The sequence below is a fragment of the Chiloscyllium plagiosum genome, unplaced genomic scaffold (assembly GCF_037043375.1).
Source record: "Chiloscyllium plagiosum isolate Xiang-an unplaced genomic scaffold, Cpla_swu_hap1 HiC_scaffold_17, whole genome shotgun sequence".
Taxonomy (NCBI): Eukaryota; Metazoa; Chordata; class Chondrichthyes; order Orectolobiformes; family Hemiscylliidae; genus Chiloscyllium; species Chiloscyllium plagiosum.
The window spans coordinates 5,065,744-5,093,450 of record NW_028270155.1 but is presented as its reverse complement, the minus strand read 5'-3'; the positions used below and the strand labels follow the sequence as shown (position 1 = coordinate 5,093,450).

Sequence of the window (27,707 nt, the reverse complement as noted above, 5' to 3'; positions counted from 1 at the left end):
AGCCTGACCACTTCTCTCTGTCAGCCTGACCTCTTCTCTCTGTCAGCCTGACCTCTTCTCTCTGTCAGCCTGACCACTTCTCTCTGTCAGTCTGACCTCTTCTCTCTGTCAGCCTGACCTCTTCTCTCTGTCAGCCTGACCACTTCTCTCTGTCAGCCTGACCACTTCTCTCTGTCAGCCTGACCTCTTCTCTCTGTCAGCCTGACCACTTCTCTCTGTCAGCCTGACCACTTCTCTCTGTCAGCCTGACCTCTTCTCTCTGTCAGCCTGACCACTTCTCTCTGTCAGCCTGACCACTTCTCTCTGTCAGCCTGACCTCTTCTCTCTGTCAGCCTGACCACTTCTCTCTGTCAGCCTGACCTCTTCTCTCTGTCAGCCTGACCACTTCTCTCTGTCAGCCTGACCACTTCTCTCTGTCAGCCTGACCTCAGAGAGCACAGCACGCTTTGTATCTGAAAGGCTGTTATTTCTAGAGACATTCCCAGTGTGTCCCTGACCTTCGGGCTGGGGTTGGGACAGGGACACACCTCTCTCTCGCTCGCTCTGTGGAGTTTTCTTTTTCACCTTTGTCCCTGTCCTGGCTCCGACGCAATTCTACCGACTGTCGGTTTCAGGGAGAGTCCTGCAAAGCCCCGCGACCCATCAGGCAGCCCGAGAGATTGCGGAGTCCCGACCGGAGCCGCGCTCCCTGCCCACAGCAACATCAGAGCCAAATGGCGACGCATCCTGGCCAGAGCCTGGTCTGTGCCCTGCTCACTGCTGTGGCGCTGGGCTACACCTCAGGTGAGGGAGAGAGGGAAGGAGAGACTAAGGGAAAGAGGGAAGGAGAGAGACTGAGAGAGGGGAGGAGAGATTGAGGGAGAGAGGGAGGGAGAGAGGGAAGGAGAGACAGAGGGAGAGAGGGAAGGAGGGAGGGAGAGAGACTGAGGGAGAGAGAGGGAAGGAGAGACTGAGGGAGAGGGAAGGAATGAGTGAGGAAGAGAGAGAGTGAGGGAGAGAGACTGAGGGAGAGAGAGGGAAGGAGAGAGACTGAGGGAGAGAGAGAGGGAAGGAGAGAGACTGAGGGAGAGAGAGAGGGGGAAGGAGAGAGACTGAGGGAGAGAGAGAGGGAAGGAGAGAGACTGAGGGAGAGAGAGGGAAGGAGAGAGACTGAGGGAGAGAGAGAGGGAAGGGGAGAGAGAGGGAAGGGGAGAGAGAGAGGGAAGGGGAGAGAGAGGGAAGGAGAGAGAGAGGGAAGGAGAGAGAGAGGGAACGAGAGACTGAGGGAGAGAGAGGGAAGGAGAGAGAGGGAAGGAGAGACAATGAGGGAGAGAGAGGGAAGGAGAGAGAGAGTGAGGTTAGGAGAGAGTGAGGGAAGGAGAGAGTGAGGGAAGGAGAGAGAGGGGGAAGGAGAGAGAGTGAGGGAAGGAGAGAGAGGGGTAAGGAGAGAGAGTGAGGGAAGGAGAGAGAGTGAGGGAGAGAGAGAGGGAAGGAGAGAGAGGGAAGGAGAGACAGTGAGGGAGAGAGAGGGAAGGGGAGAGGGAGGGAAGGAGAGAGAGTGAGGGAGAGAGAGTGAGGGAGAGAGAGGGAAGGAGAGAGAGTGAGGGAGAGAGAGGGAAGGAGAGAGAGTGAGGGAGAGAGAGGTCAGGAGAGAGAGTGAGGGAGAGAGAGAATGGGAAGGAGAGAGAGTGAGGGAGAGAGAGGGAAGGAGAGAGAGTGAGGGAGAGAGAGGGAAGGAGAGAGTGAGGGAGAGAGAGGGAAGGAGAGAGACTGAGGGAGAGAGAGAGGGGGAAAGAGAGAGAATGAGGGAGAGAGAGAGGGAAGGGGAGAGACTGAAGGAGAGAGAGAGAGGGAAGGAAGGAGAGAGACTGAGGGAGAGAGGGAAGGAGAGAGACTGAGGGAGGGAGAGAGGGAAGGAGAGAGAGGGAAGGAAAGAAACTGAGGGAGAGAGAGGGGGAAGGAGAGAGAGAGGGAAGGAGAGAGAGGGAAGGAGAGACAGTGAGGGAGAGAGAGGGAAGGAGAGAGAGTGAGGGTAGGAGAGAGTGAGGGTAGGAGAGAGAGAGGGAAGGAGAGAGAGTGAGGGAAGGAGAGAGGGGGGAAGGAGAGAGAGTGAGGGAAGGAGAGAGAGGGGTAAGGAGAGAGAGTGAGGGAAGGAGAGAGAGAGGGAAGGAGAGAGAGTGAGGGAGGGAGAGAGATGGGGAAGGAGAGAGAGGGGGAAGGAGAGAGAGAGGGAAGGGGAGAGAGTGAGGGAGAGAGAGAGTGAGGGAAGGGGAGAGAGAGGGAAGGAGAGAGAGAGGGAAGGAGAGACAATGAGGGAGAGAGAGGGAAGGAGAGAGAGTGAGGTTAGGAGAGAGTGAGGGAAGGAGAGAGTGAGGGAAGGAGAGAGGGGGGAAAGAGAGAGTGAGGGAAGGAGAGAGAGGGGTAAGGAGAGAGAGTGAGGGAAGGAGAGAGAGTGAGGGAGAGAGAGAGGGAAGGAGAGAGAGGGAAGGAGAGACAGTGAGGGAGAGAGAGGGAAGGGGAGAGGGAGGGAAGGAGAGAGAGTGAGGGAGAGAGAGTGAGGGAGAGAGAGGGAAGGAGAGAGAGTGAGGGAGAGAGAGGGAAGGAGAGAGAGTGAGGGAGAGAGAGGTCAGGAGAGAGAGTGAGGGAGAGAGAGAATGGGAAGGAGAGAGAGTGAGGGAGAGAGAGGGAAGGAGAGAGAGTGAGGGAGAGAGAGGGAAGGAGAGAGTGAGGGAGAGAGAGGGAAGGAGAGAGACTGAGGGAGAGAGAGAGGGGGAAAGAGAGAGAATGAGGGAGAGAGAGAGGGAAGGGGAGAGACTGAAGGAGAGAGAGAGAGGGAAGGAAGGAGAGAGACTGAGGGAGAGAGGGAAGGAGAGAGACTGAGGGAGGGAGAGAGGGAAGGAGAGAGAGAGGGAAGGAAAGAAACTGAGGGAGAGAGAGGGGGACGGAGAGAGAGAGGGAAGGAGAGAGAGGGAAGGAGAGACAGTGAGGGAGAGAGAGGGAAGGAGAGAGAGTGAGGGTAGGAGAGAGTGAGGGTAGGAGAGAGAGAGGGAAGGAGAGAGAGTGAGGGAAGGAGAGAGGGGGGAAGGAGAGAGTGAGGGAAGGAGAGAGAGGGGTAAGGAGAGAGAGTGAGGGAAGGAGAGAGAGAGGGAAGGAGAGAGAGTGAGGGAAGGAGAGAGAGAGGGAAGGAGAGAGAGTGAGGGAGGGAGAGAGATGGGGAAGGAGAGAGAGGGGGAAGGAGAGAGAGAGGGAAGGGGAGAGAGTGAGGGAGAGAGAGAGTGAGGGAGAGAGACTGAGGGAGAGAGAGAGAGGTCAGGAGAGAGAGTGAGGGAGAGAGAGAGAGGGAAGGAGAGAGAGGTCAGGAGAGAGAGTGAGGGAGAGAGAGAGAGGGAAGGAGAGAGAGGGAAGGAGAGAGAGTGAGGGAGAGAGAGGGAAGGAGAGAGAGGGAAGGAGAGAGACTGAGGGAGAGAGAGAGGGGGAAGGAGAGAGACTGAGGGAGAGAGAGAGGGAAGGGGAGAGAGAGAGGGAAGGGGAGAGAGAGAGGGAAGGGGAGAGAGAGGGAAGGAGAGAGAGAGGGAAGGAGAGACTGAGGGAGAGAGAGGGAAGGAGAGACAGTGAGGGAGAGAGAGGGAAGAAGAGAGAGTGGGGGTAGGAGAGAGTGAGGGTAGGAGAGAGAGAGGGAAGGAGAGAGAGTGAGGGAAGGAGAGAGAGGGGGAAGGACAGAGAGGGGTAAGGAGAGAGAGTGAGGGAAGGAGAGAGAGTGAGGGAGAGAGAGCGGGAAGGAGAGAGAGTGAGGAAGGGAGAGAGATGGGGAAGGAGAGAGAGATGGAAGGGGAGAGAGAGGGAAGGAGAGAGAGTGAGGGAGAGAGAGAGGGAAGGAGAGAGAGGGAAGGAGAGAGAGTGAGGGAGGGAGAGATGGGGAAGGAGAGAGAGAGGGATGGGGAGAGAGAGTGAGGGAGAGAGAGAGGGAAGGAGAGAGAGTGAGGGAGAGAGAGAGGGAAGAAGAGAGAGTGAGGGAGAGAGAGGGAAGGAGAGAGAGTGAGGGAGAGAGAGGGAAGGAGAGACAGTGAGGGAGAGAGGGAAGGAGAGACAGTGAGGGAGAGAGAGGGAAGGGAGAGAGATTGAGAGGGAAGGAGAGAGAGGGAGGGAAGGAGAGAGGGAGGGAAGGAGAGAGAGAGAGGGAGAGAGAGAGTGAGAGAGGAAAGGAGAGAGAGTGAGGGAGAGAGAAGGAAGGAGAGGGAGAGATGGAAGGAGAGAGAGTGAGGGAGAGAGGGAAGGAGAGAGAGTGAGGGAGAGAGAGGGAAGGAGAGAGAGTGAGGGAGAGAGAGGGAAGGAGAGAGAGTGAGGGAGAGAGAGGGAAGGAGAGAGAGTGAGGGAGAGAGAGGGAAGGGGAGAGAAAGGGAAGGAGACAGAGTGAGGGAGAGAGAGGGGAGGAGAGAGTGAGGGAGAGAGAGAGGGAAGGAGAGAGAGTGAGGGAGAGAGAGAGAGGGAAGGAGAGAGTGAAGGAGAGAGAGGGAAGGAGAGAGAGAGAGAGAGGGAAGGAGAGAGTGAGGGAGAGAGAGAGGGAAGGAGAGAGAGGGAAGGAGAGAGAGTGAGGGAGAGAGAGAGGGAAGGAGGGAGTGAAGGAGAGTGGGAGGGAAGGAGAGCGAGTGAGGGAGAGAGAGAGAGTGAGGGAAGGAGAGAGTGAAGGAGAGAGTGAGGGAGAGAGAGAGGGAAGGAGAGAGAGTGAGGGAGAGAGAGAGGGAAGGAGAGAGAGAGGGAAGGAGAGAGTGAGGGAGAGAGACTGAGGGAGGGAGAGAGGGAAGGAGAGAGACTGAGGGAGGGAGAGGGGGAAGGAGAGAGACTGAGGGAGGGAGATGGGGAAGGAGAGAGACTGAGGGAGGGAGGGGGGAAGGAGAGAGACTGAGGGGGAGAGAGGGGAAGGAGAGAGACTGAGGGAGAGAGAGGGAAGGAGAGAGACTGAGGGGGAGAGAGAGAGAGGGAAGGAGAGAGACTGAGGAAGAGAGGGAAGGAGAGAGACTGAGGAAGAGAGAGAGGGAAGGGGAGAGACTGAACGAGAGAGAGAGAGGAAAGGAAGGAGAGAGACTGAGGGAGAGAGGGAAGGAGAGAGACTGAGGGAGGGAGAGAGGGAAGGAGAGAGAGAGGGAAGGAAGAAACTGAGGAAGGGAGAAAGGGAAGGAGAGAGACTGAGGGAGAGAGAGACTGAGGGGGTGAGAGAGAGAGGGAAGGAGAGAGACTGAGGGGGAGAGAGAGAGGGAAGGAGAGAGACTGAGGGAGAGAGTGGGGGAAGGAGAGAGACTGAGGGAGAGAGTGGGGGAAGGAGAGAGACTGAGGGAGAGAGAGAGAGGGAAGGAGAGAGAGGGAAGGAGAGAGAGTGAGGGAGAGAGAGGGAAGGAGAGAGAGAGGGAAGGGGAGAGGGAGGGAAGGAGAGAGAGTGAGGGAGAGAGAGGGAAGGAGAGAGAGTGAGGGAGAGAGAGGGAAGGAGAGAGAGTGAGGGAGAGAGAGGTCAGGAGAGAGAGTGAGGGAGAGAGAGAATGGGAAGGAGAGAGAGTGAGGGAGAGAGAGGGAAGGAGAGAGAGTGAGGGAGAGAGAGGGAAGGAGAGAGTGAGGGAGAGAGAGGGAAGGAGAGAGACTGAGGGAGAGAGAGAGGGGGAAAGAGAGAGAATGAGGGAGAGAGAGAGGGAAGGGGAGAGACTGAAGGAGAGAGAGAGAGGGAAGGAAGGAGAGAGACTGAGGGAGAGAGGGAAGGAGAGAGACTGAGGGAGGGAGAGAGGGAAGGAGAGAGAGAGGGAAGGAAAGAAACTGAGGGAGAGAGAGGGGGAAGGAGAGAGAGAGGGAAGGAGAGAGAGGGAAGGAGAGACAGTGAGGGAGAGAGAGGGAAGGAGAGAGAGTGAGGGTAGGAGAGAGTGAGGGTAGGAGAGAGAGAGGGAAGGAGAGAGAGTGAGGGAAGGAGAGAGAGTGAGGGAAGGAGAGAGAGGGGTAAGGAGAGAGAGTGAGGGAAGGAGAGAGGGAAGGAGAGAGAGTGAGGGAGGGAGAGAGATGGGGAAGGAGAGAGAGAGGGAAGGAGAGAGAGAGGGAAGGGGAGAGAGTGAGGGAGAGAGAGAGTGAGGGAGAGAGACTGAGGGAGAGAGAGAGAGGTCAGGAGAGAGAGTGAGGGAGAGAGAGAGAGGGAAGGAGAGAGAGTGAGGGAGAGAGAGGGAAGGAGAGAGAGAGGGAAGGAGAGAGACTGAGGGAGAGAGAGAGGGGGAAGGAGAGAGACTGAGGGAGAGAGAGAGGGAAGGGGAGAGAGAGAGGGAAGGGGAGAGAGAGAGATAAGGGGAGAGAGAGGGAAGGAGAGAGAGAGGGAAGGAGAGACTGAGGGAGAGAGAGGGAAGGAGAGACAGTGAGGGAGAGAGAGGGAAGAAGAGAGAGTGGGGGTAGGAGAGAGTGAGGGTAGGAGAGAGAGAGGGAAGGAGAGAGAGTGAGGGAAGGAGAGAGAGGGGGAAGGACAGAGAGGGGTAAGGAGAGAGAGTGAGGGAAGGAGAGAGAGTGAGGGAGAGAGAGCGGGAAGGAGAGAGAGTGAGGAAGGGAGAGAGATGGGGAAGGAGAGAGAGATGGAAGGGGAGAGAGAGGGAAGGAGAGAGAGTGAGGGAGAGAGAGAGGGAAGGAGAGAGAGTGAGGGAGAGAGAGAGGGAAGGAGAGAGAGTGAGGGAGGGAGAGATGGGGAAGGAGAGAGAGAGGGAAGGGGAGAGAGAGTGAGGGAGAGAGAGAGGGAAGGAGAGAGAGTGAGGGAGAGAGAGAGGGAAGAAGAGAGAGTGAGGGAGAGAGAGGGAAGGAGAGAGAGTGAGGGAGAGAGAGGGAAGGAGAGACAGTGAGGGAGAGAGGGAAGGAGAGACAGTGAGGGAGAGAGAGGGAAGGGAGAGAGATTGAGAGGGAAGGAGAGAGAGGGAGGGAAGGAGAGAGAGGGAGGGAAGGAGAGAGAGAGAGGGAGAGAGAGAGTGAGAGAGGAAAGGAGAGAGAGTGAGGGAGAGAGAAGGAAGGAGAGGGAGAGATGGAAGGAGAGAGAGTGAGGGAGAGCGGGAAGGAGAGAGAGTGAGGGAGAGAGAGGGAAGGAGAGAGAGTGAGGGAGAGAGAGGGAAGGAGAGAGAGTGAGGGAGAGAGAGGGAAGGAGAGAGAGTGAGGGAGAGAGAGGGAAGGGGAGAGAAAGGGAAGGAGACAGAGTGAGGGAGAGAGAGGGGAGGAGAGAGTGAGGGAGAGAGAGAGGGAAGGAGAGAGAGTGAGGGAGAGAGAGAGAGGGAAGGAGAGAGTGAAGGAGAGAGAGGGAAGGAGAGAGAGAGAGAGAGGGAAGGAGAGAGTGAGGGAGAGAGAGAGGGAAGGAGAGAGAGGGAAGGAGAGAGAGTGAGGGAGAGAGAGAGGGAAGGAGGGAGTGAAGGAGAGTGGGAGGGAAGGAGAGCGAGTGAGGGAGAGAGAGAGAGTGAGGGAAGGAGAGAGTGAAGGAGAGAGTGAGGGAGAGAGAGAGGGAAGGAGAGAGAGTGAGGGAGAGAGAGAGGGAAGGAGAGAGAGAGGGAAGGAGAGAGTGAGGGAGAGAGACTGAGGGAGGGAGAGAGGGAAGGAGAGAGACTGAGGGAGGGAGAGGGGGAAGGAGAGAGACTGAGGGAGGGAGATGGGGAAGGAGAGAGACTGAGGGAGGGAGGGGGGAAGGAGAGAGACTGAGGGGGAGAGAGGGGAAGGAGAGAGACTGAGGGAGAGAGAGGGAAGGAGAGAGACTGAGGGGGAGAGAGAGAGAGGGAAGGAGAGAGACTGAGGAAGAGAGAGAGGGAAGGAGAGAGACTGAGGAAGAGAGAGAGGGAAGGGGAGAGACTGAACGAGAGAGAGAGAGGAAAGGAAGGAGAGAGACTGAGGGAGAGAGGGAAGGAGAGAGACTGAGGGAGGGAGAGAGGGAAGGAGAGAGAGGGAAGGAAGAAACTGAGGAAGGGAGAAAGGGAAGGAGAGAGACTGAGGGAGAGAGAGACTGAGGGGGTGAGAGAGAGAGGGAAGGAGAGAGACTGAGGGGGAGAGAGAGAGGGAAGGAGAGAGACTGAGGGAGAGAGTGGGGGAAGGAGAGAGACTGAGGGAGAGAGTGGGGGAAGGAGAGAGACTGAGGGAGAGAGAGAGGGAAGGGGAGAGACTGAAGGAGAGAGAGAGAGGGAAGGAAGGAGAGAGACTGAGGGAGAGAGGGAGGGAAGGGGAGAGACTGAAGGAGAGAGAGAGAGCGAAGTAAGGAGAGAGACTGAGGGAGAGAGGGAAGGAGAGAGACTGAGGGAGGGAGAGAGGGAAGGAGAGAGAGAGGGAAGGAGAGAAACTGAGGGAGGGAGAGAGGGAAGGAGAGAGACTGAGGGAGAGAGAGACTGAGGGGGTGAGAGAGAGAGGGAAGGAGAGAGACTGAGGGGGAGAGAGAGAGGGAAGGAGAGAGACTGAGGGAGAGAGTGGGGGAAGGAGAGAGACTGAGGGAGAGAGTGGGGGAAGGAGAGAGACTGAGGGAGAGAGAGAGGGAAGGGGAGAGACTGAAGGAGAGAGAGAGAGGGAAGGAAGGAGAGAGACTGAGGGAGAGAAGGAGGGAAGGGGAGAGACTGAAGGCGAGAGAGAGCGAAGTAAGGAGAGAGACTGAGGGAGAGAGGGAAGGAGAGAGACTGAGGGAGGGAGAGAGGGAAGGAGAGAGAGAGGGAAGGAGAGAAACTGAGGGAGGGAGAGAGGGAAGGAGAGAGACTGAGGGAGAGAGAGACTGAGGGAGAGAGAGAGAGAGGGAAGGAGAGAGACTGAGGGGGAGAGAGAGAGGGAAGGAGAGAGACTGAGGGGGAGAGAGAGAGGGAAGGAGAGAGACTGAGGGAGAGTGTGGGGGAAGGAGAGAGACTGAGGGAGAGAGTGGGGGAAGGAGAGAGACTGAGGGAGAGAGTGGGGGAAGGAGAGAGACTGAGGGAGGGAGAGGGGGAAGGAGCGAGACTGAGGGAGGGAGAGGGGGAAGGAGAGAGACTGAGGGGGAGAGAGGGTGATGGAGAGAGACTGAGGGAGAGAGGGAAGGAGAGAGAATGAGGGGGTGAGGGAGAGAGGGAAGGAGAGAGAATGAGGGGGAGAGAGAGAGAGGAAAGGAGAGAGACTGAGGGAGAGAGAGACTGAGGGAGAGAGAGGGGGAAGGAGAGAGACTGAGGGGGAGAGAGAGAGGGAAGGAGAGAGACTGAGGGAGAGAGAGGGAAGGAGAGAGACTGAGGGAGAGAGGGGGGAAGGAGAGAGACTGTGGGAGAGAGAGAGAGGGAAGGAGAGAGACTGAGGGAGAGAGAAACTGAGGGGGAGAGGGAGAGAGGGAAGGAGAGAGACTGAGGGAGAGAGAGGGGGAAGGAGAGAGACTGAGGGGGAGAGAGAGAGGGAAGGAGAGAGACTGAGGGAGAGAGAGGGAAGGAGAGAGACTGAGGGAGAGAGGGGGGAAGGAGAGAGACTGTGGGAGAGAGAGAGAGGGAAGGAGAGAGACTGAGGGAGAGAGAAACTGAGGGGGAGAGGGAGAGAGGGAAGGAGAGAGACTGAGGGAGAGAGAGGGGGAAGGAGAGAGACTGAGGGAGGGAGAGGGGGAAGGAGAGAGACTGAGGGAGGGAGAGGGGGAAGGTGAGAGACTGAGGGAGGGAGATGGGGAAGGAGAGAGACTGAGGGAGGGAGAGGGGGAAGGAGAGAGACTGAGGGTGCGAGAGAGTGGGAAGGAGAGAGACTGAGGGGGAGAGAGAGAGGGAAGGAGAGAGACTGAGGGAGAGAGAGAGAGAGGGAAGGAGAGAGACTGAGGAGGAGAGAGACTGAGGGAGAGAGACTGAGGGAGAGAGAGAGAGGGATGGAGAGAGACTGAGGGAGAGAGAGAGAGGGATGGAGAGAGACTGAGGGAGAGAGAGGGAAGGAGAGAGACTGAAGGAGAGAGAGAGAGGGAAGGAAGGAGAGAGACTGAGGGAGGGAGAGAGGGAAGGAGAGAGAGAGGGAAGGAGAGAAACTGAGGGAGAGAGAGGGGGAAGGAGAGAGACTGAGGGAGAGAGAGAGAGAAGGAGAGAGACTGTGGGAGAGAGAGAGAGGGAAGGAGAGAGACTGAGGGAGAGAGAAACTGAGGGGGAGAGAGGGGGAAGGAGAGAGACTGAGGGGGAGAGAGAGAGGGAAGGAGAGAGACTGAGGGAGAGAGAGGGAAGGAGAGAGACTGAGGGAGAGAGGGGGGAAGGAGAGAGACTGTGGGAGAGAGAGAGAGGGAAGGAGAGAGACTGAGGGAGAGAGAGAGAGAAGGAGAGAGACTGAGGGAGAGAGAGGGGGAAGGAGAGAGACTGAGGGAGAGAGAGACTGAGGGAGAGAGAGGGGGAAGGAGAGAGACTGAGGGGGAGAGAGAGAGGGAAGGAGAGAGACTGAGGGAGAGAGAGGGAAGGAGAGAGACTGAGGGAGAGAGGGGGGAAGGAGAGAGACTGTGGGAGAGAGAGAGAGGGAAGGAGAGAGACTGAGGGAGAGAGAAACTGAGGGGGAGAGGGAGAGAGGGAAGGAGAGAGACTGAGGGAGAGAGAGGGGGAAGGAGAGAGACTGAGGGGGAGAGAGAGAGGGAAGGAGAGAGACTGAGGGAGAGAGAGGGAAGGAGAGAGACTGAGGGAGAGAGGGGGGAAGGAGAGAGACTGTGGGAGAGAGAGAGAGGGAAGGAGAGAGACTGAGGGAGAGAGAAACTGAGGGGGAGAGGGAGAGAGGGAAGGAGAGAGACTGAGGGAGAGAGAGGGGGAAGGAGAGAGACTGAGGGAGGGAGAGGGGGAAGGAGAGAGACTGAGGGAGGGAGAGGGGGAAGGAGAGAGACTGAGGGAGGGAGATGGGGAAGGAGAGAGACTGAGGGAGGGAGAGGGGGAAGGAGAGAGACTGAGGGTGCGAGAGAGTGGGAAGGAGAGAGACTGAGGGGGAGAGAGAGAGGGAAGGAGAGAGACTGAGGGAGAGAGAGAGAGAGGGAAGGAGAGAGACTGAGGAGGAGAGAGACTGAGGGAGAGAGACTGAGGGAGAGAGAGAGAGGGATGGAGAGAGACTGAGGGAGAGAGAGAGAGGGATGGAGAGAGACTGAGGGAGAGAGAGGGAAGGAGAGAGACTGAAGGAGAGAGAGAGAGGGAAGGAAGGAGAGAGACTGAGGGAGGGAGAGAGGGAAGGAGAGAGAGAGGGAAGGAGAGAAACTGAGGGAGAGAGAGGGGGAAGGAGAGAGACTGAGGGAGAGAGAGAGAGAAGGAGAGAGACTGAGAGAGAGGGAAGGAGAGAGACTTAGGGAGAAAGAGGGAAGGAGAGAGACTGAGGAAGAGAGAGAGGGAAGGAGAGAGACTGAGGGAGAGAGAGAGAGGGAAGGAGAGAGACTGAGGGAGAGAGAGAGAGGGAAGGAGAGAGACTGAGGGAGAGAGACTGAGGGTGAGAGAGAGAGGGATGGAGAGAGACTGAGGGAGAGAGAGGGAAGGAGAGAGACTGAGGAAGAGAGAGAGGGAAGGAGAGAGACTGAAGGAGAGAGAGAGAGGGAAGGAAGGAGAGAGACTGAGGGAGAGAGGGAAGGAGAGAGAGACTGAGGGAGGGAGAGAGGGAAGGAGAGAGAGAGGGAAGGAGAGAAACTGAGGGAGAGAGAGGGGGAAGGAGACAGACTGAGGGAGAGAGAGAGAAGGAGAGAGACTGAGGGAGAGAGAGGAAAGGAGAGAGGGAGAGTAGGAGGGAAAGAGGGAAGGAGAGAGTGAGGGAGAGAGGGAAGGAGAGCCTGAAGGGGAGAGAAGAAGAGCCTGAGGGAGCGCGGGCAAGAGGGTGGGAAGGAGAGACTGGGGGAGGGAAGGAAGGAAGGAGAGAGGCAGAGGGTGAGAGACTAGGGGAGGGAGAAGGAGTCTGAGGGTGAGAGGCTGATGGATGGTGAGCGTGTGAAGGAGAGAGAAAGAAGGAGCGCGAGTGACCAAGTGAATGAATGATTTATTTGTTGTCATTTGTATTTTTCATGAATAATATGGTAAAATACAGTGGAACGTTCCAATGGTCGCTATAATTGGGGAACCATGTTGAATAGTTTAAGAATAAAAAGGATAAAGACATAACTGAAAGAGAGTCCTGAGCCAACGTCCCAACAGCCCCCCTGCCACCACATCCCAGGTACATTTCTGGTGAGTGCATTGTAAAGTTAAACACTGTGACCCCAGTCTGCGTTTCTCGGCACTTGTCCTGCTAATGAAGCCCCTGACTGTGTGTGTTTCACAACAGTGGCCATAAGAAATAGGAACATGAGTAGGAGTAGCCTTCAATCGGATCATAGCTGATCTGACATTCCTCAAGTTCACTTTCCTGCCCTTTCCCCATAACCCTTGATTCCCAAACTGATCAAGAATCTATCTTGATGAGTTGTGTCTGTGCCAAAACTAGGCAATGCTACAAAGATGGAAATGGCTGGTCTTGGTGGTGATGTGTTTGGATTCATCTTGGGGTAAAAATCCCCAGAAGAAGGTTACAGTCCATCTGTTTCTTCTGCAGCTGTACAGGGCCCTGGTGAGACCACACCTGGAGTATTGTGTGCAGTTCTGGTCTCCAAATTTGAGGAAAGACATTCTGGCTATTGAGTGAGTGCAGTGTAGGTTCACGAGGTCAATTCCTGGAATGGCGGGACTACCTTACGCTGAAAGACTGGAGCGACTGGGCTTGTATACCCTTGAGTTTAGAAGACTGAGAGGGGATCTGATTGAGACATATAAGATTATTAAAGGATTGGATACTCTGGAGGCAGGAAACATGTTTCTGCTGATGGATGAGTGTCAAACCAGAGGACACAGCTTAAAAATACGGAGTAGACCATTTAGGACAGAGATGAGGAGAAACCTCTTCACCCAGAGAGTGGTGGCTGTGTGGAATGCTCTGCCCCAGAGGGCAGTGGAGGCCCAGTCTCTGGATTCATTTAAGAAAGATTTGGATAGAGCTCTCAAGGATAGTGGAATCAAGGGTTATGGAGATAAGGCAGGAACAGGATACTGATTAAGGATGATCAGCCATGATCATATTGAATGGTCGTGCAGGCTCGAAGGGCAGAATGGCCTACTCCTGCACCTATTGTCTATTGTTTCAGGTGAGGGAAAGGGGCAGACAGAGTGGCCAAGGAAAGGAGATTGTGATGATTGCTTTACCCATATTTAGTCTTCTCCAAATCATGTTACAGCCAATGTTGTAGGTTTCAAGTCGAGCAACTACATAAGCCACGCAGTAGCTGTCCTGCACACCACAAGCAGCAGAGATCAATAACCCAGTAATCTTGTTTAGGGATGCTGATTGTGTAAAGACCATTTTAAAAAATTCTTTTTGATTGTGGACTAAAATGAGATAAGAACTGGGGAAGGGTTACTGGAACTCATTGGGAGTTGTGTTTACACTGTTACTTTGCAAGCAGGGGTGGAGGAGGGAGAATGTGCCATGGTGCCTGGGAGGTATGTGCAGAGTAAGATTCGTCCAGCGACAGATTGCTGATTGATTGTGGATAAGCTCGGCAACAAGTCTCTGATTGGCTCCTTGGCAGGAGAATAGCTCGGATATTTATGATAGTAGGGGAGAAACATCCAGACTTGCAGAAGGCACAGGTTCTGTTAATCTCAGCCTTGAATATACTTAACAGACTTCAGGGACTTGTGTATCTTTGTACTTTCCCAAGTGAGTCCTACCAATTGAGGGATAACTATTGCCCAGAATACCCAGTAGGATTCCCTGTGATAACCTAATCCTGAACAAATTGCTCTTCTTTGAATAGCAATTGTCAGATCTTTTACGTTTGCCAAGAGGGAAGATGGGATCTCCATTTAACATTCCATCTAGATGCTGTTACCTTTGACAGGGCAGCACTGGGTAAGTATTCCACTGATGTATCACGTGGAGGGGGTGCTTGGGTCTCGGGAGCAGGACTGAACACCACGACACCTTGCCTTGGATATGAGCATATGATCCATTAAGCCACAGGAGACCCCAAACAAATTCTTCTGCCAGGGTGCTGAATCTGTGGAATCCTCCAAAAATAAGACTGTGGAGGAAAACTCACTGAGTATATTTAAGAAATGATGTGGAGGTGCCCGTGTTGGACTGGGGTGGAGAACGTCAGAGGTCACACAACTCCGGGTTATCTTCCATCAGGTGTATTTGAAGTCACAAGCTTTCAGAGCGCTGCCCATTTGTCAGGTGGAACAAAGTGACCTGTTGAACTATAACCTGATGTTGTGTGACTTCTGAGTTTGTATTGAAGAGAGAACTAGATTTCTAGACATGACAGGCATCAGTGGGTATGGGGAGAGAACAGGAGGATGATAGATAGCAACCATGACCATGTTGAATGGTGGACTAGGCGAGATGGGCTGAATAACCAACTGCTGGTGTTTCCTCTGTTTTTAACCTGAAAAGGGAAGGTGGGTGTGTGGTTCAGCAACAGAAATCTGTGCCATTGACAGATACTTTTCCTTTCAGGAGCCAGTGAGGAGTCTCCAGTCATTGTGACAAAGTATGGGATGCTGGAGGGAAGGAAGGTGTCTGTGAAGGGGACCGCTAAACCTGTCTATGACTACCTGGGAATCCCGTTTGCAAAGCCACCGATTGGAGCCCTGCGATTTGCTGCACCCCAGGCAGCAGAAGCATGGACCGGGATCAGGGAGGCAACCAGCCAGCCTCCTGGGTAAGAGTGAGAGAGTGGCTGATAGGCTCGGGCCTAACCAGCTGATTGGACAGAATTCCTGGTTGAATCATGTGACATCTGCCTTCAGTCCCACCCAGTCCTGCCATTGGTCACAGTGAACCTGTCCTGTGGTATCCAGCCTACCATTCGTCAATCGGCCAATGAGATGATTCTTGTCTGTCAATCAAACTGCCCTTTTCTCTATTTTCCAATACTTTTTAAACAAAGGAAAGTGTCCAAAGACTCCACATAAGGCTGACAGTGGCAGTGCAGTGTTGAGGGAGTGCTGTATTGTCAGAGGCAGGATATTTGGATAAGATCAGCTTATTAGGGCATTTTGGGGCTAGATTTCTCCTGCAGGTACCTGCTCTTAAAGTGGAACAGACACTATACTGTGGAGGCAATGGTAAAGCACTGGGGGATGGTTTATTTGCAGCCATTGTTCGTGAATTCTCCACAGTGCATTTTTATAAAGTGAATCAGCTTGATGGATAACCTGATTTCTGATGAAGGGGTTATGCCCGAAACGTCGATTCCCCTGCTCCTCGGATGCTGCCTGACCTGCTGTGCTTTTCCAGCACCACACTCTTGACTCTGAACTCCAGCATCTCAATCCTCACTTTCTCCTGGATTACCTAGTTTACTGAAATTCAATAAAACAACGAACTGCAGATGCTGAAGATCTGAAACAAAAGCAGACATTGCTGAAGAAACTCAGGAGGGTTGGCAGCATCGATGGAGGGAAGAGGATTTCTTTTCTGAAGGAGAGTCAGTGGACTTGAAATGTTAACTCTGCTTTCTCTCCATCGATGCTGCCAGACCTGCTGAGTTTCTCCAGCAATTTCTGTTTATGTGCTGGGTTTAGGTGTCATGGGATTTGAACTGAGAATTTCTCGGTGCTAGTGCAGTCCCATCGCTGTCACTTTGCCACAACAGGTAATGTTTCAGAATGCTGTTTACCTGGAATCCATTTCTCTCTTTCCAACATCCCACAGATGTCTACAAGATGAATCTGTACTGGAGGCTTTGAAGAAACTGATTACATTTGATTTTGCTTCCAATAAGTCAAGTGAGGATTGTTTGTACCTGAATGTGCACACACCTGTCGCGCCAAAAGACAAGAACAAGAGACTTCCTGTGAGTAAACTGTTGGCGTTAATTCTTCCCTGGCCCATAACAACAACCTGTGACCAGCTGGGAAGGTCATAGGTCTCAGAGCATCTAGTTCCCCAGACTGACAGAATTGGGGGTGATGCTCACCACTTACTGCAGGTGTCCCTGAATCAAGCCCGACCAGTGAGAGTTACCTGGTCTCAGCTATCACTGTGTATGGCCTCAGTGTTATTTCATTAGGAAGGAGAGCGTTCTGAAAAGACCACTCCCTCCGTGACTCCCTCGTCAGGTCCACACCCCCCACCAACCCATCCTCCACTCCTGGCACCTTCCCCTGCAACCGCAAGAAATGCAAAACTTGCGCCCACACCTCCCCCCTTACTTCCCTCCAAGGCCCCAAGGGACACTTCCATATCCGCCACAAATTCACCTGCACCTCCACACACATCATTTACTGCATCCGCTGCACCCGATGTGGCCTCCTCTATATTGGGGAGACAGGCCGCCTACTTCCGGAACGTTTCAGAGAACACCTCTGGGACACCCGGACTAACCAACCCAACCACCCCGTGGCTCAATACTTCAACTCCCCCTCCCACTCCACCAAGGACATGCAGGTCCTTGGACTCCTCTATCGCCAGATCATAGTAACACGACGGTTGGAGGAAGAGCGCCTCATCTTCCGCCTAGGAACCCTCCAACCACAAGGGATGAACTCAGATTTCTCCAGTTTCCTCATTTCCCCTCCCCCCACCTTGTCTCAGTCAAATCCCTCGAACTCGGCACAGCCTTCCTAACCTGCAATCTTCTTCCTGACTTCTCCCCCACACCCCACTCCAGCCTATCACCCTCACCTTGACCTCCTTCCACCTATCGCATTTCCAATGCCCCACCCCCAAGTCCCTCCTCCCTACCTTTTATCTTAGCCTGCTGGACACACTTTCCTCAATCCTGAACAAGGGCTTATGCCCGAAACGTCGATTCTCCTGTTCCTTGGATGCTGCCTGATCTGCTGCACTTTTCCAGCGACACATTTTCAGGAGAGGAATCAGTCAACATTCCCATTTCTTGTGGTGATGGTGTCAGCTGTGGCTCAGTGCCTGCGTTCTCACCTCTGAATCAGATGGTTGTCGGTTCAAGTCCCACTTCAGACAATTGAAGATGCATTCAGGCTGATGCACTAGTGCAGTGCTGAGGGAGTGCTGCACTGTTGGGAGTGCTTCATTTGATGGCCTGTCGCTGTGCTGTATTGAGCCCACACCCCTCACTCACAGAGATGTAAAGTATCTGACTGTGTTGAACAAGAGCTGGGAGGTCATTCTGGGGGTAACAGTTATTCTTCAGCTCAAAATGTTAAAACAGACGGAGAGGCAATGGTCCTGTGGTATTAATTGCTGGACTGTTAATCAGGAGACCCAGGTAATCTTCTGGGAACCCGGCTTTGAATCCTGTCCTGGCCGATGGTGTAATTTGAACTGGGTAAAATCTGGAAGTAAGCTGATCGTGAGTCCACTGTCAATTGTTGGGAAAAACCCATCTGGTTGACTTATGTCCTTTAGGGAAGGAAACTGCTGACATTACCTTGTCTGGCCCACATGTGTCTCCAGACCCACAGCAATGTGATTGACTCTGACTCTAAACTGCCCTCTGGGCAATTAGGGATGGGCAATAAATGAGAGTGCTGAAGAAGATTGCTGGAGATTTTGCAATGCAGAATGTACTGGTTAATGATGAATGATAGTTAACTGCCAAGTTTTGTTTATATTTTAAACAAGGCAGGCTTACCCTGATTACTTGTTGATATTTCTTATATAAAATTTGAGGTGCAATTGCTGGTAACTTATTGTCAAATGTAGCCATTAGTTTTGTGCAGAGTAAGATCCCATAAACAGAAATGGAATTACTGAGTGGGTGATTTGAGTGGGGAGCTCTCCATTTGCTCTTTCAATTGTGTCTCCCACATTTCTGGCCCATCTGGAACAAGCAGAACTGAAGATGCATCTTCAACAGAGCTGCATTCGCTCAGGATTGTAGTAGATTGTCAGCTCAGGAACACAGGAATTGCTGGATGAATAAAGGTTCCTCCTGCATCCACCTCTGACCATTGTGGTAGTTGTGCAATCCAACAAGAATCAATATTGTGCAATCACTCAGTTTGGAGATGTGATTACAAAGCTCTAGAATAGGTGGGACTTGAACTTGGGACTTGAAGAGTTTGGGACACTAGTACTGCATCACAAGGGTCCCTCATCCAATAGTAATATGCTGAGGGTAAAGGAGCAACAATTAGACACCATGCCTGATCACAAATAACAAAGTGTGATTTGGACTTTGAAAAGGCAAAGTTTACTCAGATAAGGAGGGACCAAGCTCAAAATAACTTAGCAGAGAAATAGTTCACTGCTGTGTGATGAAATGAGTCACTGAAAAGTCAACAGTCATGAAAGACGAGAACTAAACTGAAACTTTCAACCATATAAAAGGTGCAGATGAGTGATGACATGAGGGAAAGTGGAGATGAGAAGGGCCAAACCGAAGAACAATAGGATTAGCAGATAATGTACCAAAGGAATAATAATTTTAAGTGTGTGTAGTGTTTCTAACAAAGAGATCAAGTCACTGTTTCGGTCTCAGGGTCTTATTCACAGTTTTGGGACCAGATGACAGGTCATCCTTCAATCCAGCTTCATGTACAAATCGTGTCATTGTGCCTGAGGGAGGGATACAACAGCTTGGATCAGTCAAACTGACACCAGAGATGTGAATCAGTCATCATTCAGAGAGACTTGAGTGACTGGGAATGTTCCTCCTGTGGGAGTGAAAGCTGTGAGGTTGCACCATAGAGAGGTCAGGGAGAGACTGATTGGGGAAGTGCCTTCAATGAAAATAATTCTCAGAGTGACAGAGTTTAGAAGAAAAGTCTTGACACACAGGGGCATAGGAACTTGGGAAGCTAGACCGAGGACGCGGGTGCTGTTGGTGCTGTCAGCATTAAAGTGCTTAAGGGAAAATTGGTGAAATATTTAAAACTGAGGAAGTTGGAAGATCTCACAGAGAGAACCATCAGTGGGCAGAGCATTGGATCGCTGTTTGTTTTCATATCAACCATTTGCAATGGGCCAAATGGCTTCCATACAGGAACAAGTCATCTCGTGCCACTGTCCTCTCAGTCCCCTCTTGCCCTGAAACCGTTTCCTTCTCACATAATGATCCAGATCCCACTCGAGTGGACCTGCCTCCCCGACACTCTCAGACAGTGCATTCCAGACCCTGAACCACTTGTTCCTGGCCCCATCGTTTCCTTTGCAGATCACCTTAAATCTGTGCTTCCTTGTTCTCAGTCTCTCCTAAATTCCTGTGGTTTTGACTTTATTCCAATTATTGTTCACTTGTTTTGAAAATCAAATTTCCTGACATTCGATCAGAGTGTAACAGAGGGTAGTACCTCCTCACTCCTTGTCCAACATCATTACTGTTCTGAGTTGGATCGAAGGGCCTGTTTCCTTGCTGTATGACTCTATGGCTGTATTTCTACCGGCTGATTTATCTGATCACAGTCGATTAAATTGTAAAGAGCAGTTTTTTAATTGAAAGGATCCATTTGAGTTGTCATCGTGAGAAGACTGTCTTTCAGTAGCAACCAAGACCTGAATCCAACACAGCTCCCTCAGTCCAATCACCCAGCAGCTGGATTCCCACCAGATCCCAGTGAGCACTTCTGATATTCTAACCAGATCCTGTTCTATCTGTCAGGTTATGGTCTGGATCCATGGTGGTGGATTCATGATAGGAAGTGCATCTATCTACGATGGATCACCACTTGCAGCTTATGAGGATGTGGTCGTGGTGGTGATCCAGTATCGGCTGGGAATTCTCGGATTTATCAGGTAAATACAAAGAGACAATCTGAAACATTGACTGCAGCTGAGAGGCCTCTTTGATTCATTATATCTGAACCAAAGCCATTGGCCTAATCCAGGCTCCCTCATTGTGTGGTTTGATGGCATGTTGAATTATGGGTTCCCGACAAATTGGTCAAAGAGACATTAAGTCAAGAACAGTTTAGGTGTTGTTTCCCCAGGCTTGGCAATCTTGATGGTGGACAGTCTCAGGATGAGTTGGGTGGAGGGGTTGGGGGAATGAGCATTTCAGACTGAGGTGCAGTGAAATGGTGCGAATCTTTGGAAATTCTCTGTCCTAGAAAGCTGCGGACAATGTGTCATTGATGCCTTTTGAGATTGACAAAGAGTGATCCTTGGTATCTCGGGGGATTCGGGGAACAGGACAGGCAAGAGAAGATGACCCAGCAGATCGTTCGTAGAATGGAGCAGGTTCAATGGGCTGAAGGGCTAACGCTCGTATTGTTAGTTTGGAAGATGAGGCAAGATTACATGGGCTGGAGTTGTTTGCTTTGAAATAGAGAAGGCGAGAGTGATATTCAACTGCGGAGTATAAAATTAGAAACAAGGTCCGAGCCAGTCAGAAAGATCTAGTTCCTTCCCAGAGAGGTCAGTACCTGGAAGACAGGTTTAAGCTGCGACTGGCAGGAGGGGGAGAAGGAAAGTGAGGAGACGAATTGGTTTCATCCTAAGCGTAGTGGGAGTCTGGATCTCTATCTTTGTGTGAGGATGTTTAGACCCTGGAGCAATCATGCTGTGACGTCACAGAGCTGCCCATCACTTGGTATAAATATCACAGTGTGGGCAGGGTTCAAACACACTGCAAAGAATACTGGAAGAAGCACATTGAAATATAAGAATCTCTGGAGCACACTGAGAGTCCACATGGGCATGTAGGCTTGATGAACATACATTATCCAAAGTAAATGTAGGTTAGAGCCTGGAATTAGGCTACCATGTATGATCAACGCTCAGTCTAAATTATAAATGGTGTCCTAAGTCCCAAACTTAACTATATCCAATGATGCAGCATCCATAACTATTTCGGGTAAAGAATTTCCAAATATTCACAGCCCTTTAGTTGAAGACATTTCATCCCTGATCACCCCCGCCCCACGCTGACACACTGTCATAGTTTTCAGCCACAGGAAACAGCCTCTCAGTACTTATCCTTTTGTTTCCCCCGCCACACTCCATTAGTTCAGTGCTGTCCTGAATGACCTCAAGCTGACCCCTGTTGGTCAGCACGAGATGATCAAAAACACTGCTCCTTGCTCACTCCTGTTTACCCATCTCCCCCTGTACTCACTGACCGACGCTGGCTCCTGGTAAAGCCAGGCTCACATGTAAAATTCTCAACCTTGTTTTCAGTTCCCTCCATGCCCTCAACCACTGTGGCTCAGTGGTTAACACTGCTGCCTCACTGCGCCAGGGTCCCAGGTTCGATCCTATCCTCAGGAGACTGTCTGTATGGAGTTTGCACATTCTCCCAATGCCTGCATGGGTTTCCGCTGGGTGCTCCAGTTTCCTCCCGCAAGCCTGAAGGTCTGTAGGTTAGGTGGATTGTCCATGAGAAATGCGGGTTTACAGGGATAGGGACGGCTCTGGGTTTAAGTGGGATGCTGCTTGGAGGGCGGTGCAGACTTGATGGGCTGAACAACCTCTTTCCACACTGTCGAGGATTCTATGATTTCCCAATCTCTGTAATCCCCTCCAGTCCTATATCTGTCCAAGATCCGGATTCCTCTAACTCTGGCCTTCTGTGTGTTCCTGATTTTCACATCGGCTGTGCCTTCAGTTGCCTGGGCCCTAAGTTTGGGCGTTCTAAGATTCCCCTCTCAATCTCCTCACCTTCCTCTCCATTAAAATGCTTCGGTAAAATCAATCTCATTGACCAAGGTTTGGCTCCGTATCAAACATTGTTTGATAAAGCTCCAGTGAAGTGCCTTGGGATGATTTCCGATGTTGCTGATGTTTTATAAATGCAGGTTGTTGTTGCTGTTATAAGTGTCACACACAGCAATATCTGCCTGATGTTCTGTCTTCAGCACAGGGGATGAGCATCTGCCGGGAAACTGGGGCATGTTGGATCAAGTTGCAGCACTGAAGTGGGTCCAGGAAAACATTGAGAACTTCGGAGGTGACCCAGGTCTGGTGACCATATTTGGAGAATCTGCCGGTGGAATGAGCGTTTCATACCATGTACGTGATTGGTCTTTATTCTTCCTCCTTCAGTCTGAAGTGTTTTAGTGAATATTTCCACAGTTTAATGTTATGTGCTCTTGGTTGAGCTGAAGAGCCTGTGAAACCAGTCTGTCCCAACACGAGACATGTCCCTTCATCCTCGCAGGAGAATATGAAGTGACCTTTTGCTCAATGTAACAGGAACAGGCCATTCAGCCCAACTGTTCCTGACCGGTTTCTCCCTGCCCTTCTTCACCCTCATGCCAACAACAGATTTGATTGTTTTCTCTCGTTTGTTCCCTGTTAAACACATCGATGTTATTCACCTTGACCATTCTCCGTAGCAGTGAGTTCCCAATTCTCCCAACTCTTTCAGCATGCTGCTCTGTATACCATGGAACAGGGTGCTGATTGGTTGGGACATCATTGGTGGAGTTAAGCAAGAGCAGTTAACTGGCAAACCTAATTCCCAGAGCAGACTGGCCAATTTGGACTGGTCTGGACATTGCCAGGGATATGTCCCAGGTCTGAGCTCGGAATCCTGCAGCGAGTGACTCACCTCCTGACTCCCCAAAGCCTGTCCACAAGTCAGGCACAAGTCAGGGGTATGATGGAATACAGCCCACTTGCCTGGATGGGTGTTGCTTCAACAACACTCAAGAAGCTGGCCACCATCCAGGACAAAGCAGCTCACTTGAATGGCACCACATCCACAAACACTCACTCCCTTCATCCCTGACACTCAGTAACAGCAGTGTGTACTGTCTATAAGATGCACTACAGAAACTCACCAAAGGTCCTCAGACAGCACCTTCCAAACCCATGACCACATTCCATCTAGAATGGCAAAGGCAGCAGATACACAGGAACATCACCCCTTGCAAGTTCCCCTCTAAGCCGCTCTCCATTCTGACTTGGAATATATCACCGTACCTTCACTGTCACTGGGTCCATCTCCTGGAATTCCCTCCCTTAGAGCATTGTGGTCTACCTAAAGCACATGGACTGCAGCAGTTCAAGAAGGCAGCTCACTCCCACCTTCTCAAGGGGACAACTAAGGATGGGTAATAAATGCTGGGCCCATCCAGTGACAGTTGTGTCCCATAAGGAATAGTGAAACGTTTTCCATCTCCATGATCCCCTTTTGCAGAAAAGGGGATCATGGAGATGGAAAACGTTTCACTATCTGTCTTAATTTCTTTGTCCCCATTATAGAGTCCTGAGTATTTATGTGAGTAGTTTTTAACAAACACAAAGGCCTCACACCGCAGGCCTAGCTTTGGTCTTAAATTAGTTTCTGGTGTAAAGATTAGCCCACTCCACCCTCCTGTCTGAACCCTGAGGCATTGCCTCCTATTTCTGGAGTCATAGAGATGTACAGCACGGAACCCCACCCTTCAGTCCAACTCATCCATGCCAGCAAGATATCCTAACCTAATCTACTCCCATTTTCCAGTACTCAGCTCATAACTCTCCAAACCCTTCCTATTCATATATCCATCTAAATGCCTTTTAAATGCTGCAATTGTACCAGCCCCCACCACTTCGTCCAGCAACTCATTCCATACATGTACCAGCCTCTGGGTGAAAAAGTTGCCCCTTAGGTCTCTTTTATATCTTTCCTCACTCACCTTAAACTTATGCCCTCAGTTCTGGACTCCCCACCCCAGGGAAAAGACTTTGTCTATTTATTCTATCCGTGCCCCTCATGATTTTATAAACCTCTATAAGTCACCCCTCAGCCTCTGACACTCAGGTAAAACAGCCCCAGTCTATTCAGCCTCTCCCTGTAGCTCCAACCCTCCAACCCTGGCAACATCCTCGTAAATCTTTTCTGAATCCTTTCAAGTTTCACAACATGACTTTCCAATCGGTGTGAAGGAGTTTCTCCTGACATCTCAGCCCAGTAACCAAGCTCTCATTTTAGATTTTCACACGAAACAAATGAGTTGTCGATACAGTAACTGCAGTGAGTAATGTTGAGGTTTACAGCAGAAGGGGAGGACCTGCAGATACCTGGAAAAGGACATTCAGACTCTTTCTCTCTCTGCATTAAAGGTGCCTGAGGAAGGCCAGGTATTATAACCTGCTGACAATAAACAGGAACTAAGAGATGTTGAACTTAGTAAACCAATCAAATACTGCGGATGTTGGAAATCTGTAATAAAAACCAAGAAACTCATCAGTTCTGGCAGCATCTGTGGAGAAAGAAAGTTTGTATTTCCTGTCATTGAAGTCTGTTTCTGTCTGTTCTTCAGAGGAAATACCTTCACTATCCTATCAAGTCCTTATATTATTTCATACACCTCCATTACATTGTCCATTGATCTGCTAAACTGCAATAAATACAGCTGTCTCACAGCGCCAGGGATCCAGATTTAATTCCACCCTTGCGTGACTGTCTGTGTGGAGTTTGCACATTCTCCCTGTGTCTGCGTGGGTTTCCTCTCATAGTCCAAAGCTGTGTGGGTTAGCCATAACTAATGCAGGATTATACGGTGAGGGATGGAATGGGCTTCAGAGGGTTGGTGTGGACTCAATGGGCTGAATGGCTTGCTTCCACACTGTCGGGACTCTATGAAATACAAGTCATTTTTCTGCAGCCTGTCCTCACTCTGTATAATCCCCTGCCATGATTCTGGTGAATATTTTCAATACTTCCTTAAAGATGAGTAGTGTTTGCCCAAGATGTGCTTCATAATATTCCAGCTGGAATCTGCCAGGACTCTGTACAGCTGAAACATTCACTGGCTTACTCTTGAACTCCAATTCATTTAATATTCCATTAAACTCTTTTTCTTCAGGGACCTGAGTCTGAATCCTATATCAGGTACATATATTCGGAAAGGCAAGGACAGATTAGGAATAGTCAACATGGCTTTGTGCGTGGGAAATCATGTGTTACAAACTTGATTGAGTTTTTTGAGGAAGTAACAAAGAGGATTGATGAGGGCAGAGTGGTAGGTGTGATCGATATGGATTCTGGATTAGTGGTGCTGGAAGAGCACAGCAGTTCAGGCAGCATCCGAGGAGCAGTAAAATTGACGTTTTGGGAAAAAGCCCTTCATCAGGGCTACAAGCAGAGAACCTGAAGGCTGGAGAGATAAGTGAGGAATTAGGAATACGGGATGGCATTTTTGCAGGAGGTCGGGTGGGAAGAAGTGTAATCCAGGTAGCTGTGAGAGTTGGTGGGTTTGATAAAAATGTTGGTATCAAGTCGGTCGTCATTAATGGAGATGGAGAGATCCAGGAAGGGGAGGGAGGTGTCAGAGATGGTCCAGGTAAATTTAAGGTCAGGGTGGAATGTGTTGGTGCAGTTGATGAATTGCTCAACCTCCTCGTGAGAGCACGAGGTGGCGCCAATGCAGTCATCAATGTAGCGGAGGAAGAGGTGGGGAGTGGTGCCAGTGTAATTACAGAAGATCGACTGCTCTATGTAGCCAACAAAGAGACACCTGCGATAGGGTTAGGGTTAAGGTTAGGGTTAACCCTAACCCTAACCCTAACCCTAACCCTATCACAGGTGATCTATATGGACTTCAGTAAGGTGTTCGACAAGGTTCCCCATGGGAGACTGGTTAGCAAGGTTAGATCTCATGGAATACAGGGAGAACTAACCATTTGGATACAGAACTGGCTCAAAGGTAGAAGATAGAGGGTGGTGGTGGAGGGTTGTTTTTCAGACTGGAGGCCTGTGACCAGTGGAGTGCCCAAGGATCGGTATTAGATCAACTATTTTTCGTCATTTATATAAATGATTTGGATGTGAGCATAAGAGGTACAGTTAGTAAGTTTGCAGATGACACCAAAATTGGAGGTGTAGTGGACAGCGAAGACGGTTACCTCAGATTACAACGGGATCTTGATCAGATGGGCCAATGGGCTGAGAAGTGGCAGATGGAGTTTAATTTAGATAAATCTGAGGTGCTGCATTTTGGGAAAGCAAATCTTAGCAGGACTTATACACTTAATGGTAAGGTCCTAGGGAATGTTGCTGAACAAAGAGACCTTGGAGTGCAGGTTCATAGCTCCTTGAAAGTGGAGTCACAGGTAGATAGGATAGCGAAGAAGGCATTTGGTATGCTTTCCTTTATTGGTCAGAGTATTGAGTACAGGAGTTGGGAGGTCATGTTGCGGCTGTACAGGGCATTGGTTAGGCCACTGTTGAAATATTGCGTACAATTCTGGTTTCCTTCTATTGGAAAGATGTTGTTAAACTTGAAAGGTTTCAGCAAAGATTTACAAGGATGTTGCCAGGGTTGGAGGGTTTGAGCTATCGGGAGTTGAATAGGCTGGGGCTGTTTTCCCTGGAGCATCGGAGGCTGAAGGGTGACAATAATTTTGTAAAATTATGAGGGATATGGATAGGATAAATAGACAAAGTCTCTTTCCTGGCGTTGGGGAGTCCAGAACTAGAGGGCATAGCTATAGGGTGAGAGGAGAAAGATATAAAAGAAAACTATGGGGCAACTTATTCACATAGAGGGTGGTACATGTGTGGAATGAGCTGCCAGAGGAAGTGGTGGAGGCTGGTACAATTGCAACATTTAAAAGGCATTTGGATGGGTCTATGAATAGGAAGGGTTTGGAGGGATATGGGCCGGGTGCTGGCAGGAGGGACTAGATTGGATTGGGGTATCTGGTCGGCATGGACTAGTGGACTGAAGGGTCTGTGTCCATGCTGTACATCTGTATGACTCTATAAGGTAGGACAGTCTGTATTCCAGCTGAAGCCTCCAATATCCAACTAGATTCCTCTACCAGACTGGGACAGGTGAGCGGGGAAGTGGGGCCTTTAGAAAGGCTCGAAGCTAATGGCTGTTCTCTTTCTTGTTTTCCAGCTTGTTTCCCCTTTGTCCTCCGGTCTGTTTCACAGAGCGATATCAGAAAGTGGGACTGCTTTAATCAAGATTGGAATTCATTCTGATCCGAAATCAACAGCTAAGGTGAGTTACTCCTTTTAAAATTAGAGGTGTTTTCTTCATTTCACGGTGAGGCATTTTCACTTGATATGTTTTTTAAAAATAACCACCAAGGAGCCAAACAGTATTGCAATAACAGGATTTTATTTTGGCAAATGTGGGTGATTTGTCTGTAGCCCCTTGACATTGTTACATGTGGCCAGTCACACACAGCGACTGGGGAAGGATAGATCTGAGCACAGCCTGCAACAGATCTAGAATAGAAGCCCAGCATCAGCTGTCTGTAGATTGACTGTGTAACAGATCCTGAGGATTTCAGACTTTGCACATGCACAATATACAGGGTCCCAGGAATGTATTCATCAGACTGTAATCGATCAATGAAATCCATGCTGTGTGGATTCACATTGTACTAGATCCCTAGAATCCCTTTGCACGTTCATGCTATAAGATGCCCCTGGGATTGACCCTGCAGCAAATGTGGGAGTGAGATTTCCTGTGATTGGAAGAGCTGGTCATTGCAGGAGATTTCCCTCGCACTGAGCTGTGATTTAAACTCAGGGCCCCACAAACTGGGGGGACACTTACAGGAGGCTGGGTTCCAGCTGTGGGCTCATCATTGGACAAGCCAGGGTTAGAATACAAAGGGATTAATTCAGCCGGCTCTACATGTATCTGCTTTTCCTGTAAGGACCCACTCACCCACTCTTTCCTCATCATCCTGTAAATCTTTGATCTATAGATAATTATTCAGTTCCCTTCTGCAAACCGTGACTGAATCAGCCTCTATCAGTGTGAGCCTGTTATTCCAGGTGCACAACTGAGATCTCATTTCCATCCCTGGGAATCCAAGTCAAAGAGTCAAGAGATGTACAGCACAGAAACAGATCCTTCTGTCCATCTCGTCCATGCTGACCAGTTATCCTAAACTGCTTTAGTCCCATTTGCAGCATTTGGCCC

At 50.9% G+C, this 27,707-nt stretch overlaps 1 protein-coding gene across 1 annotated transcript in view; it reads left to right on the top strand.

Moving 5' to 3' along the window:
- Nucleotides 1–506: 506 nt before the first annotated feature.
- The window catches only part of LOC122558202 (cocaine esterase-like), a 145,417-nt gene continuing 118,216 nt past the window's right edge, over nucleotides 507–27,707 (top strand). Inside the window, exons 1-6 of the mRNA XM_087995697.1 lie at nucleotides 507–783; nucleotides 14,425–14,629; nucleotides 15,625–15,766; nucleotides 19,496–19,629; nucleotides 21,690–21,843; nucleotides 26,667–26,771. Of these exons, the coding sequence (XP_087851823.1) occupies nucleotides 714–783; nucleotides 14,425–14,629; nucleotides 15,625–15,766; nucleotides 19,496–19,629; nucleotides 21,690–21,843; nucleotides 26,667–26,771 (810 nt within the window). The 5' untranslated portion in view covers nucleotides 507–713. The remainder of the gene's footprint in view (nucleotides 784–14,424; nucleotides 14,630–15,624; nucleotides 15,767–19,495; nucleotides 19,630–21,689; nucleotides 21,844–26,666; nucleotides 26,772–27,707) is intronic.